This window comes from Microcaecilia unicolor, chromosome 3, assembly GCF_901765095.1.
Source record: "Microcaecilia unicolor chromosome 3, aMicUni1.1, whole genome shotgun sequence".
NCBI classification, from domain to species: Eukaryota; Metazoa; Chordata; class Amphibia; order Gymnophiona; family Siphonopidae; genus Microcaecilia; species Microcaecilia unicolor.
The window spans coordinates 390753478-390765737 of NC_044033.1; the positions used below are offsets into that span (position 1 = coordinate 390753478).

Here is a 12260-nt window from a genome sequence, read left to right on the forward strand (position 1 = left end):
TGGTTTGTAGTTAGCTTTCCTCAGTCAAAAGACCAAGAACCGGTTAAGAAGCTACAGACAAAATGTACAAACTTTCTCTTCTTTCCTGTAATTGTTTCAGCTTGAAACATGGCTGTCCAAGGTTTCAAACCTACAACCGTCCCAACGAATGAATTCATGAGGCCTATTCTCAATTTTCCCAACTTTTATGACAAACTTTTTCTCTCTTTCTCTGCCTTAGGGTTGTATTATCATTAGTGTAATAGTAATATTTGATTATAAATTATCAAGGGAAGTCAGGAATTTTCATATCCCACCCAAAGCAGCTCCCTAACTTGTTACGTTTTAATGTATCAAAGCTTATATGCTATATAAGCCTGAGCTGCTTCTCCCACAGAAATGCACTGGGCCATTTGGAGGGGGGGGGGGGGGCAGGGAATTATTTCTCTGGAACCTATAATCTGAACTTGCCCATTTTTTAACTCAATATCTCTTTATGAGTTCCCCCCATACCAAATTTGGTTCCATTTTGTTAAATTTTCAGAACGTTATTTTGCCCCCAAGTAGACCTTCTCAATCACGTATTTGCAATTCTTTCCAGCACATTAAGAACAAAAGAATAGCCCTACTGGGTCAGACCAATGGTCCATCTAGCCCAGTATCCTGTTTCCAACAGTGGCCAATCCAGATCACAAGCACCTGGTAGAAGCCCAAATAGTAGCAACAATCTAAGCTACCAATCCCAGGGCAAGAAGTGGCTTCTCCATGTCTGTCTCAATAGCAGACTATGGACTTTTCCTCCAGGAACATTTTGGGCCTGGCAAAATAGATTTCATGTTCTAATGCTTTTACAGCGTAATTGGGCTAGAGGTTCTCTTAAATGGAAAAAAAACCCTTTTTTTTTTATTCATTTGAGATGTATATATACAGTTTTTATCACCCACAACTCGAAATGGGACTCTATATACTTTTTGAAGGCTTCCCAGAGGCCCCAGTGCAGTTTATCTGCCCCCTTTTTTTTTCTTTTCCTTGGCTGGTGGACGTGAGGATCGCCTGGTGACATGCCTGCCTGGTGCGAAGGTGGCGGACCTCACGTGTCACCTAGATAGGATTCTAGATAGTGCTGGGGAGGAGTCCGCTGTCTTGGTACATGTGGGTACCAATGACATAGGAAAATGTGGGAGAGAGGTTCTGGAAGCAAAATTTAGGCTCTTAGGTAGAAAGCTGAAATCCAGATCCTCCAGGGTAGCATTTTCTGAAATGCTACCTGTGCCACGCGCAGGGCCCAAGAGACAGGCAGAGCTCCAGAGTCTCAATGCGTGGATGAGACGATGGTGCAGGGAGGAGGGCTTTAGATTTGTTAGGAACTGGGCAACATTCTGGGGAAGGGGGAGCCTATTCCGAAAGGATGGGCTCCATCTTAACCAGAGTGGGACCAGGCTGCTGGCATCGGCGTTTAAGAAGGAGATAGAGCAGCTTTTAAACTAGAAATGGGGGGAAGGCCGACAGTCGCTCAAAAGAGCATGGTTCGGGATAAGGTATCTTTCAAAGATATCACCATAACAGGGAAGATAGAGTATCCTGATAGTGAGGTTGCAAAAGAGATTGTAGTAGATCGGGTATCTTTAAATAACAATAAAAATCAGACAAAAGATTGCCAATTAATACTGTCAAGTACTAAGCATGATGTACTTAGGAACAACAAACATAGTTTGAAATGTCTATATGCGAATGCCAGGAGCCTAAGAAATAAGATGGGGGAGTTAGAATATATTGCACTAAATGAAAAATTAGATATAATAGGCATCTCTGAGACCTGGTGGAAGGAGGATAACCAGTGGGACACTGTCATACCGGGGTACAAATTATATCGTAGTGATAGGGTGAATCGGATTGGTGGAGGGGTAGCATTGTATATTAACGAGAGCCTTGAATCAAATAGATTGAAAATTCTGCAGGAAGCAAAACACTCCTTGGAATCACTGTGGATTGAAATTCCATGTGCAAAGGGGAAAAGGATAGTGATAGGAGTGTACTACCGTCCGCCTGGCCAGGACGAACAGACGGATGCGGAAATGTTAAAGGAAATCAGGGACGCAAACAAACTGGGCAACACAATAATAATGGGGGATTTCAATTACCCGCATATAGACTGGGGTAATGTAACATCTGTACACGCAAGGGACATAAGATTTCTTGATGAAATCAAGGACAGCTTCATGGAACAGCTAGTTCAGGAGCCGACAAGAGAAGGAAAAATACTAGACTTAGTCCTTAGTGGTGCTCATGATCTAGTGCAGGGGGTAACGATACGAGGGCCGCTTGATAACAGTGATCATAATATGATCGGTTTTGATATTGGCATTGAAGGAAGTGAAACTAGGAAATCAAGTACGCTAGCGTTTAACTATAGAAAAGGTGATTACGACAAAATGAGAAAAATGGTGAAAAAAAGACTGAAAGGAGCAGCTCGCAGAGTAAAAAACTTGCATCAGGCGTGGATGCTGTTTAAAAACACCATCCTGGAGGTTCAGGACAAATATATTCCACGTATTAGGAAAAAGGGAAAAAAGACTAAACGTCAGCCGGCGTGGCTAAACAGTAAGATAAAGGAAATCATTAGAGCCAAAAAACAATCCTTCAGAAAGTGGAGAAGAGAACCAACTGAAAGTAACAGGATAGATCATAAGGAATGCCAAGCCAAATGCAAAGCGGAGATAAGGAGGGCAAAAAAGGACTTTGAGAAGAAATTAGCGTTGGAAGCAAAAATACATAGTAAAAACTTTTTTAGATACATTAAAAGCAGGAAACCGGCCAAAGAGTCGGTTGGGCCGCTGGACGAAAATGGTGTTAAAGGGGCGATCAAGGAGGACAAAGCCGTAGCGGAGAAATTAAATGAATTCTTTGCTTCGGTCTTCACCGAGGAGGATTTGGGGGGGACACCGGTGCCGGAAAGAATATTTGAAGCGGGGGAGTCGGAGAAACTAAACAAATTCTCTGTAACCTTGGAGGATGTAATGGGTCAGTTCAGCAAGCTGAAGAGTAGTAAATCACCGGGACCTGATGGTATTCATCCCAGAGTATTAATAGAACTAAAAAATGAACTTGCGGAGCTACTGTTAGAAATATGCAATCTGTCCCTAAAATCGAGTGTAATACCGGAAGACTGGAGGGTAGCCAATGTTACTCCGATTTTTAAGAAAGGTTCCAGAGGAGATCCGGGAAATTATAGACCGGTGAGTCTGACGTCGGTGCCGGGCAAGATGGTGGAGGCTATTATTAAGAATAAAATTGCAGAGCATATACAAAAACATGGACTGATGAGACAAAGTCAGCACGGATTTAGTGAAGGGAAGTCTTGCCTCACCAATCTAATGCATTTTTTTGAGGGGGTAAGCAAACATGTGGACAATGGGGAGCCGGTTGATATTGTATATCTGGATTTTCAGAAGGCGTTTGACAAAGTGCCGCACGAAAGACTCCTGAAGAAATTGCAGAGTCATGGAATCGGAGGTAGGGTATTATTATGGATTAAGAACTGGTTGAAAGATAGGAAGCAGAGAGTAGGATTGCGTGGCCAGTATTCTCAGTGGAGGAGGGTAGTTAGTGGGGTCCCGCAGGGGTCTGTGCTGGGTCCGTTGCTTTTTAATGTATTTATAAATGACCTAGAGATGGGAATAACTAGTGAGGTAATTAAATTCGCCGATGACACAAAATTATTCAGGGTCGTCAAGTCGCAGGAGGAATGTGAACGATTACAGGAGGACCTTGCGAGACTGGGAGAATGGGCGTGCAAGTGGCAGATGAAGTTCAATGTTGACAAGTGCAAAGTGATGCATGTGGGTAAGAGGAACCCGAATTATAGCTACGTCTTGCAAGGTTCCGCGTTAGGAGTTACGGATCAAGAAAGGGATCTGGGTGTCGTCGTCGATGATACGCTGAAACCTTCTGCTCAGTGTGCTGCTGCGGCTAGGAAAGCGAATGGAATGTTGGGTGTTATTAAGAAGGGTATGGAGTCCAGGTGTGCGGATGTTATAATGCCGTTGTATCGCTCCATGGTGCGACCGCACCTGGAGTATTGTGTTCAGTACTGGTCTCCGTATCTCAAAAAAGATATAGTAGAATTGGAAAAGGTACAGCGAAGGGCGACGAAAATGATAGTGGGGATGGGACGACTTTCCTATGAAGAGAGGCTGAGAAGGCTAGGGCTTTTCAGCTTGGAGAAGAGACGGCTGAGGGGAGATATGATAGAAGTGTATAAAATAATGAGTGGAATGGATCGGGTGGATGTGAAGCGACTGTTCACGCTATCCAAAAATACTAGGACTAGAGGGCATGAGTTGAAGCTACAGTGTGGTAAATTTAAAACGAATCGGAGAAAATTCTTCTTCACCCAACGTGTAATTAGACTCTGGAATTCATTGCCGGAGAACGTGGTACGGGCGGTTAGCTTGACGGAGTTTAAAAAGGGGTTAGATAGATTCCTAAAGGACAAGTCCATAGACCGCTATTAAATGGACTGGAAAAATTCCTCATTTTTAGGTATAACTTGTCTGGAATGTTTTTACGTTTGGGGAGCGTGCCAGGTGCCCTTGACCTGGATTGGCCACTGTCGGTGACAGGATGCTGGGCTAGATGGACCTTTGGTCTTTCCCAGTATGGCACTACTTATGTACTTATGTACATAGGGTTTTTGGGGTTCATATTGTTATATCCAGGAGGTCATAACAGTACAGATCTTTTGATTTATCTTTGTCTTACTGGATTTCATTGTGAGAGTTTTTTTGATGAATGGGTAGTTGGGGTGAGAATGGGTAACACTTGCCAAACATTGTTGACCATTTATATTTTACCTGTGTAGTGCTTATCTTTGCTGTGTTGGTCTTAATAAAATAATTTATATAAATATGTTTCTATATAACTTCATTTAGTGTCCCCTCATCTTTGTACTTTTTGAAAGAGTAAAAAATCGATTCACTTCTACTCATTCTACACCACTCAGAAATTTGTAGACCTCAATCATATCTCCTCTCAGCCGTCTCTATTCCAAGCTGAAGAGTCCTAACCTCTTTAGCCTTTCCTCATATAGGAGGACTTCCATCCACTTTATCATTTTGGTCACTCTTCTTTGAATCTTTTCTAATTCTGCTATATCCTTTTTGAGATACGTCGACCAGAACTGAACGCAATACTCAAGGTGAGGTCGCACTATGAAGTGATACAGAAGCATTATGCCTTATCTGACATCCCTTTCATAATAATTCCTAGCATTCTGCTTGCTTTTTTGGCTGCCAGCACACACTGGGCAGAACATTTCAGCGTATTGTGTACAACACCTAAATCGTTTTCTTGCTTGCTGACTCCTAAGGTGGATTCTGAGCATTAGGTAACTATAATTCAGACTATTCTTCCCAGTGTGCATCACTTTGCATTTGTCCACATTAAATTTCATCTGCCATTTAGATGCCCAGTCTTCCAATTTCCTAAGCCTGCAATTTTTCACAGTTGGCATGTGTTTTTGAAAGAATAAAAATGCGGAGTGAGTGAGCACATATTTCCTGAAAACAACAGCAGACCTCACAGCATATGATTCTGAATCCCTGGACTCTCAACAGATTCAGGCTTCCACATAAACATCTTGATTCTTGCACCACTGACCAATTCTATCATTATTTTGTCCAGTAATCTCTGGTTTCCATTCTTCCCTCTGCAGAAGAATCAGAAAATAGGTTCCCCTGTACTAAGTTAATCTACTGCTAGACCAGGTCACAGTCTATAACTATAAGCAATTAATCTCTGCTTCCTTACCTCAGTGCCTAGATCCTTCATCCTTGCTAATGCCAGTTCTCTTAAATTTCCATGCTCCACACCTGAACTCACCAGAGGCATCGGGATATCTCTGTAACAGAAAAAGGAATAACATTAAATAATTCTATTTAAAAACAACATACACTGTGGCTACATATACTTAAAACTATTATTCTAATAAATGAACAATGTCTGGGCAGAGATCTGTTCTGTCTCAGTGGCTGAACCTAATGAAAAAAAGATTTTCACATTTGTCAAAACCCAACCATGGCTAATAAAAGTTAACAGACTTATTTTCTCCAGGAACTTTTCTAAACCTTAAAAAAAAAAACTCAGCTACACGTCTACATCTTCTGAAAAACACCCACAGTCCCAAACCTACAAAGATATAAGTGTCTCTACAACCTTATAATGTGTACAAAATGTTTTACTGGGAGTGTGCTCATATCTCCAGAGAGACCACAATAGATTATCTGATCTTCTGTGTTACCTCTTTGATAGATTTATAAATCACTGCACACACTGTGTTTCAGTTTATAAATATTTTATTGGGGCTAGCCGACGGTCCAGGAGATCGTCCATCACTGCCGTCATCTCCGCAGTGATTTCCGCGATCCATGTGGACGAGACTGTCGGGCCAGGCGGCGCCATTTTATCTTCTCCTGCCCTGGCACGGAGTCTGTCTTTCGGGGCATTTTTCGCCGCCATGTCGTTACCGGAGAGTGTAGAGGAATTACCAGCAGACCGTGGGATCTTCGGTACTCTAGTTGTTGCGAGTTGGAGTCTTATTTGCACGGTTTAAAGGCTTCAAAGGGAGGATAGGAGCCGGAGAGATCGATCTATTCAACCTCTCGCGGTCATGACGTCACCGGAAGTCCCCTTATAAATATTTTATATCCACATACAGTTCAACGTGATACTTTCATGCTTCAAATATTAACAATACAATATCTTGAACATAATCATATCGTCAACCAGGGTACTGACATAGACCATGTTTCGCAAGGTGCTGCCTCAGGGAACCCGAGAGTAAATAGATTACATGAATGTCTTCAATGCCAGTCCCTCACTCAAAGAGTCTCTTTGTATTGTGAGGAACTGGCACAAGAAGACACTTATTCATATATTTCTATTTACTCTCGGGTTCCCCGAGGCAGCATCTTGCGAAACATGGTCCGTAATATTCTCCCCCTTATTCTTGTTTCTAATATTACCAGTGCATGCACCAAAAAAAAAAAAACCCTACTAAGGCTTTAGAGTGAGATAACACACTTTATATTGGAGGGGGGGGGGGAGGAATAAGGGTCTAACAGTGGCAAAAGGAATCTTAAAACAGCATAAGAAGTCAGTGGGACAGAAGTGCATATCTTTTTGAGATTGTATCTTGTTGGACAATTGACACATTTATTGGAATGGAAGACAGCTGAGGATTAACCTGTAGTCAAAGTAGAGGAACAGGGTACAAGAGTGAATTGACGCACCTAGACTGGAAAACAGAGGAGAGAAAAGCAAGGGGGAAGTGGTCAACCCATTTACTAGACACTTATAACGTGTTTGGAAAAGACTGCAGAAGAAACAGGGAACCTCTGGGAAGATACCTTCATTGGCCATCATCTACTATGTTACTATGACATGTACCCACCATTCCCCCAGGAGGGCTTTTCAGAGATGGGAAGCAAAGGAGATCTTAAAGTTTCGGCATCTTATGGATGAAGAGAGAATACTAACATCTGATGAACTTAAGGAAAATGTCAGCCTTCCACTGGGGGATTTCTTCCTAGCTATGTAAATTTATAATTATATGAGGAAACCGGGATGGAAGGGGGAAAAGAGGAATGGAAAAATCTATGGCTATCTAGGAAGCGAGCGAAGGGAGCTATCACCATATTTTTTAAAGGGTGAGGTTTAAGACATATAAACTTATGTTAGATTGGGAGAAGGATTTGGAAGAGACCCCGAGTAAGTGGAGACGGGTAATTGTGGAGGGTTTGAAAATCTCCATTTGTGTACTGATTAGGGAAAACCACAGGAGAACAATGCAGACCAGAGTGAACATAAAAATATTAAATTTTAATAAAGACTGTACTTCTACTTTCACTCTGGTCTGCATTGTTCTCCTGTGGATTATCTGTGTGTAGATCACACCCTCTACTGTTTCATACTGATTATGGAAAATGCATACAAAGTTATGACTAAATGGCACCACATCAGTACGTTTAAAGACTACTGGAGCAATTCTATAAACGGGTGCCTAGAAGTATATACCATACTTGTATGTGTCACTGGCGCCAATAATTGTCAGCGATGCACATGTGTGTGCCAAGCATTATTCGATAGTGCTTAAGTGCTACAGCATGTAACTACAAGAAGGCATACACATAGATGGAGCATGGGTGGTTCCAGGGGTGTGCTACAAACAACACACACAACTCATAGAATACTATCAGTTGTGTGCACTGATTGGCATATCTAGGCACGCCCACTTACACCAGCCATTGACCTGGTGTGACTGTGCTTATCTTTTGGCGCACCAAAGCAGGTTTTGCACTAGTACTGTTAATGACTTAGGTACTCCTAAGTGCAGTTATAGAACTAGCACTAAACGTGCACATTGTGACACCTACTTCACAGCACCCAATTACAGAATTCCATCCCCTCCCCCCAATGTAGCCAGCTACATCAGACAGGTGCTGGTTAGAACGTAGGGGGAAGGGATATTTCATGTATAAGTCGTGGGAATATTCTACAATTTGGGGGGTTTGGAGGGGAGGCTGTAAGGGAAACAACTACAGGGATGGGGGTACAAGTGGATCAAGCCCTAATGTGTGCTTACTGAGTTTATTTAAAAAAAAAAGGGGGAGATGTTTAAATGGGGGGAAAAGGCTTATTTTAATGTGAATAAGGTAGTGAAATTGTAGCATAGTGAAAAAAGCAGTTCATGTACAATAACAATACAGAATTGGAAGGAACATTTGAGGGTATTGTATGCTTTGGAAAAACTCACAGATAAACGTAAAGAGGAATGGGATCTGGAACGAGAAGAATGGCGATGGCTAGAGTGAGGAGTGGAATATATAGAGGGAGTTAACTTACAGCAGGGGAAGAAGGGGGTTGGTGGAAGGAGGTGCGGTGTGCTGGGTGGGTTCATAATGAAGGAACACAGTTATGTTCATTATGAACAAAGTTAAGATCATAATGAAGGAACAACACTGTGGCTAAAAGAGTTTTCTATTTCAACAGGCAGATGGAATGAGTAAATTATGAAGGTTTGTTCTATACAAATAAAAACTTCAAGGTGGTTAAATGTATGCTGTATAACTATAGTTGATGGGTCCATTGTGAATGTTGAGAAATGAAGTGCATTCTTCTTTTTGCATACCAAATTAAAATAAAAATCCCCACATTTTTAGTTATGGTAGGTTAGTACTGTATTGGAACTATTTTAAGGAAAAGAGAAAACAAGATACTGTCTATGACAGCATTCTAAAGAAAGTCAAATGAAGGAAGGAAAGTAGAGAAAGAAGCCCTGAAGGAGATAATTAAGAAAGAGGTTGAAACATTATACAAAGTAAAAGTTATACCTCTGCACACGGTACACTCGTGTCCACGGTGGTACAAGAGCTAATATTCTAGCCACTAAATCCACCAAAGTGCTGGGTGAATAACTTTTGTATCTTCCAGACTTCCACAGCTCATAAAGGCCAGTACCTCGAATTACCAATGTAGGGTACAGCTTCATACCATCTGGACGGAAGGCAGGATTCTCAAAAAACTCCTGTAACAAATTAAAATAAAAAGGTACTTGTATATTTTTCTAGCAAAAAAAAAAAAAAAATCAAATACCAGAACCTGATTCTGTTACAATGTTTAACAAACAAAATCATAATGAAGAAACAAACAAAACACATCAGCAACATGGCGGATGAAGACCAGGTTGCCGATCTGGTCTGCCCACTCATACCATATGCCAGTGGTTCCCAAACTTTCTCAGTTCAAGGTACCCTTAGTGTTTCAGTCATCTTTTCACAGCACCCCTAAGTCAAAAGAAATATCTAATAGTCGCCCCAACCCCCCCCCCCCCTCGCTGCTGGCGGCTTATTGCTACTATATCAGAGGCAAGCAATATGCATACTACCTTCAAACTTCTGATATTATTAAAAATGAATGCAATGTGATAATGTTCATAAATATCATTTAGTCTTAAAATCACATACATTAGGGCCCCTATGTGGTTAAATGAGTAGTAGGGTGCCAATAACAAGGCTGAGCCTCAAGCCTGCCCATTTGAGGGATAGATATCTCCTGAGCAGACCACTGGGCTCCCCTCTTTCATCGTTATTATTCAATCTACTGATGCAATTCTTAGGCAGATTACTAGAACGTTTGGATTTTTTACACTTTATATGTGTTGACGATATCACTGTACTTCTACCTTGTTCACCAACCTGGGAAGGAACTTTAGCTCATTCAATCTTGTATGGAACAGATAGTGTCTTGAATCCTAATGTATTGTCTAAAGTTTAATAAAGAGAAAACTAACTTTTTCTGGTTAGAAAATACCAGCAATATTACATATCAAAACATTTTTTCAATTGGGTCTAACCTACTTTACATTTAGACTACCAGGAATTGATTCATTAAGTGTGGGGGTGAGGGAAGGTTGAGTCTTGTGTTATAGGGTGGGGGAGAAGGGATATTATCTTGAAGGAGTGCTTATCTTTGGAGAGGGGGGTCAGATCAGGAGGTGGGTGATTAAATTGGATGTCAGCCTGCAGAACAGGGAATGAATTCTTGGTTGCAGTGTCCTATTTTGTTAACTTTGGAATGGGTAGCATTAATGACCTGCATTAAAATATCAGCAGGTACAGGTAATGCAGGCCAGTGCAGTGTTTGCCTTGTGTATTAAATACAGGGCTGATGGTTGCCACCCTTCCTGCATTTACCATAGTGGCTTTGTACTTACCATACGTTACGTTTTGCACTTTAGAAAACATGCTACTAAATAGCCTTTCAATGGAATGCTGAAGCTCAATGGTTTATGTTTTGAGTATAAGATATTATGCATATCCTAAGTTTAGCATATTGGAGATATTTTGAAATATCAGCAATCGAGCCTCTTTGCATTTGTTTAGACAGACTGCCCTTTAAGGACATTTTCTCTAAAGTTATGTTTATATAAATGAGCACTCTCTCTCTCTCTTTTTTTTTTTTTTTTTTTTAAGTTAGGCATATAACCCCAGATTCTATATATCGTGCCTAGTGTTTTCTGCCAAAATCCAAGTGTATTCTATAACAATGCACATAACTTAATTGGCTTAACAAGCTAATCAGCACTGAAATATATAATTTTACTATCAATTACACATTTGAAACTATCATGGTTATTTATAATTTCAATGACACAATTCACAACATTATTTTTTCAACACTGATTTTATTTTGACAGCTGCACTTGGCCATTAAACTATGTTGAGCTCATGTGTATGAGTCGGTTAGGTTAATTTACTTTTTTAACTTTTAAAAAACTGAATAATGATTTTGTTGTATTTATTTGATCTGGAGGTGTTGCCTACTTTTAAAGTGTTTATCATTTATATTGCAGCATTCTGTACCATTCTATGGGCCCTGTTTACTAAGTCGTGCTGCAGGCGAGCTAACATTTTAACGCGCGCTAATTATAGTGACTCCCATAGGAATATAATGGGTGTCTCTATCATTAGCGCAAGCTAAAATGTTAGTGTGCCTACAGCGCAGCTTAGTAAACAGGAACCTATAGCTTATTCAGTTGAGACTCCTGAAGCAGGCATGAAGCTGAAAAAATTGTCATTGATGATCTTTTAAATCTACATTTAATAAAGATATTTTTTGAACTGCTTTCCCCGTGTTTTAGCATCTCTAGTTCTGGTATATTTAAATAAATAAAGAGAGAGAGAAATGGTACTAAACTACCCCCAACAGTTGTCACACTTGTAAATAAAAATTTAAAACATTCTTTAAAAAAATTCTGAGGATACTATATTGATAACGATTCCTTCTGTTAGAAATGCTTGATTGGTAGTTACAAGACTGGTAGCGCTATAGAAATGTTTTATAGTAGTAGTTTAGATTGTAAGCTCTTTGAGCAGGGATTGTCCTTCTATGTTAAATTATACAGCGCTGCGTAACCCTAGTAGCGCTTTAGAAATGTTAAGTAGTAGTAGTAGTACAAGAGCAAAGGCATTTTTAGTGGCAGGGCCAGTTGTGAGGATACATGTCCTGCTGTCCTTGTAGAACACCTGCTACAGATGAGTATCTTTGTTTCTCACATATGGGAATTCCTAGCTACCAGGCTAACCAAAAACAATCACCAAAGGACAACAGTGACTTGCAATGGCAAGGCCAACCAGGAACAAATCACCCCGAACTTATATACTGTCCCATCGTGATGCAGCCTGGGCAGAATAAAAACAGGCCTAGGATGGTGGAGTTCGATT

General features: G+C 40.7%; 1 protein-coding gene across 1 annotated transcript in view; it reads right to left on the reverse strand.

The window, feature by feature from the left end:
* The window catches only part of ELP3 (elongator acetyltransferase complex subunit 3), a 221960-nt gene that overhangs the window by 88907 nt on the left and 120793 nt on the right, over positions 1–12260 (reverse strand). The window contains exons 10-11 of the mRNA XM_030198697.1: positions 9369–9562; positions 5788–5878 (exon numbers count right to left, since the gene is read on the reverse strand). Coding sequence (XP_030054557.1) covers positions 5788–5878; positions 9369–9562 — 285 coding nt within the window. The remainder of the gene's footprint in view (positions 1–5787; positions 5879–9368; positions 9563–12260) is intronic.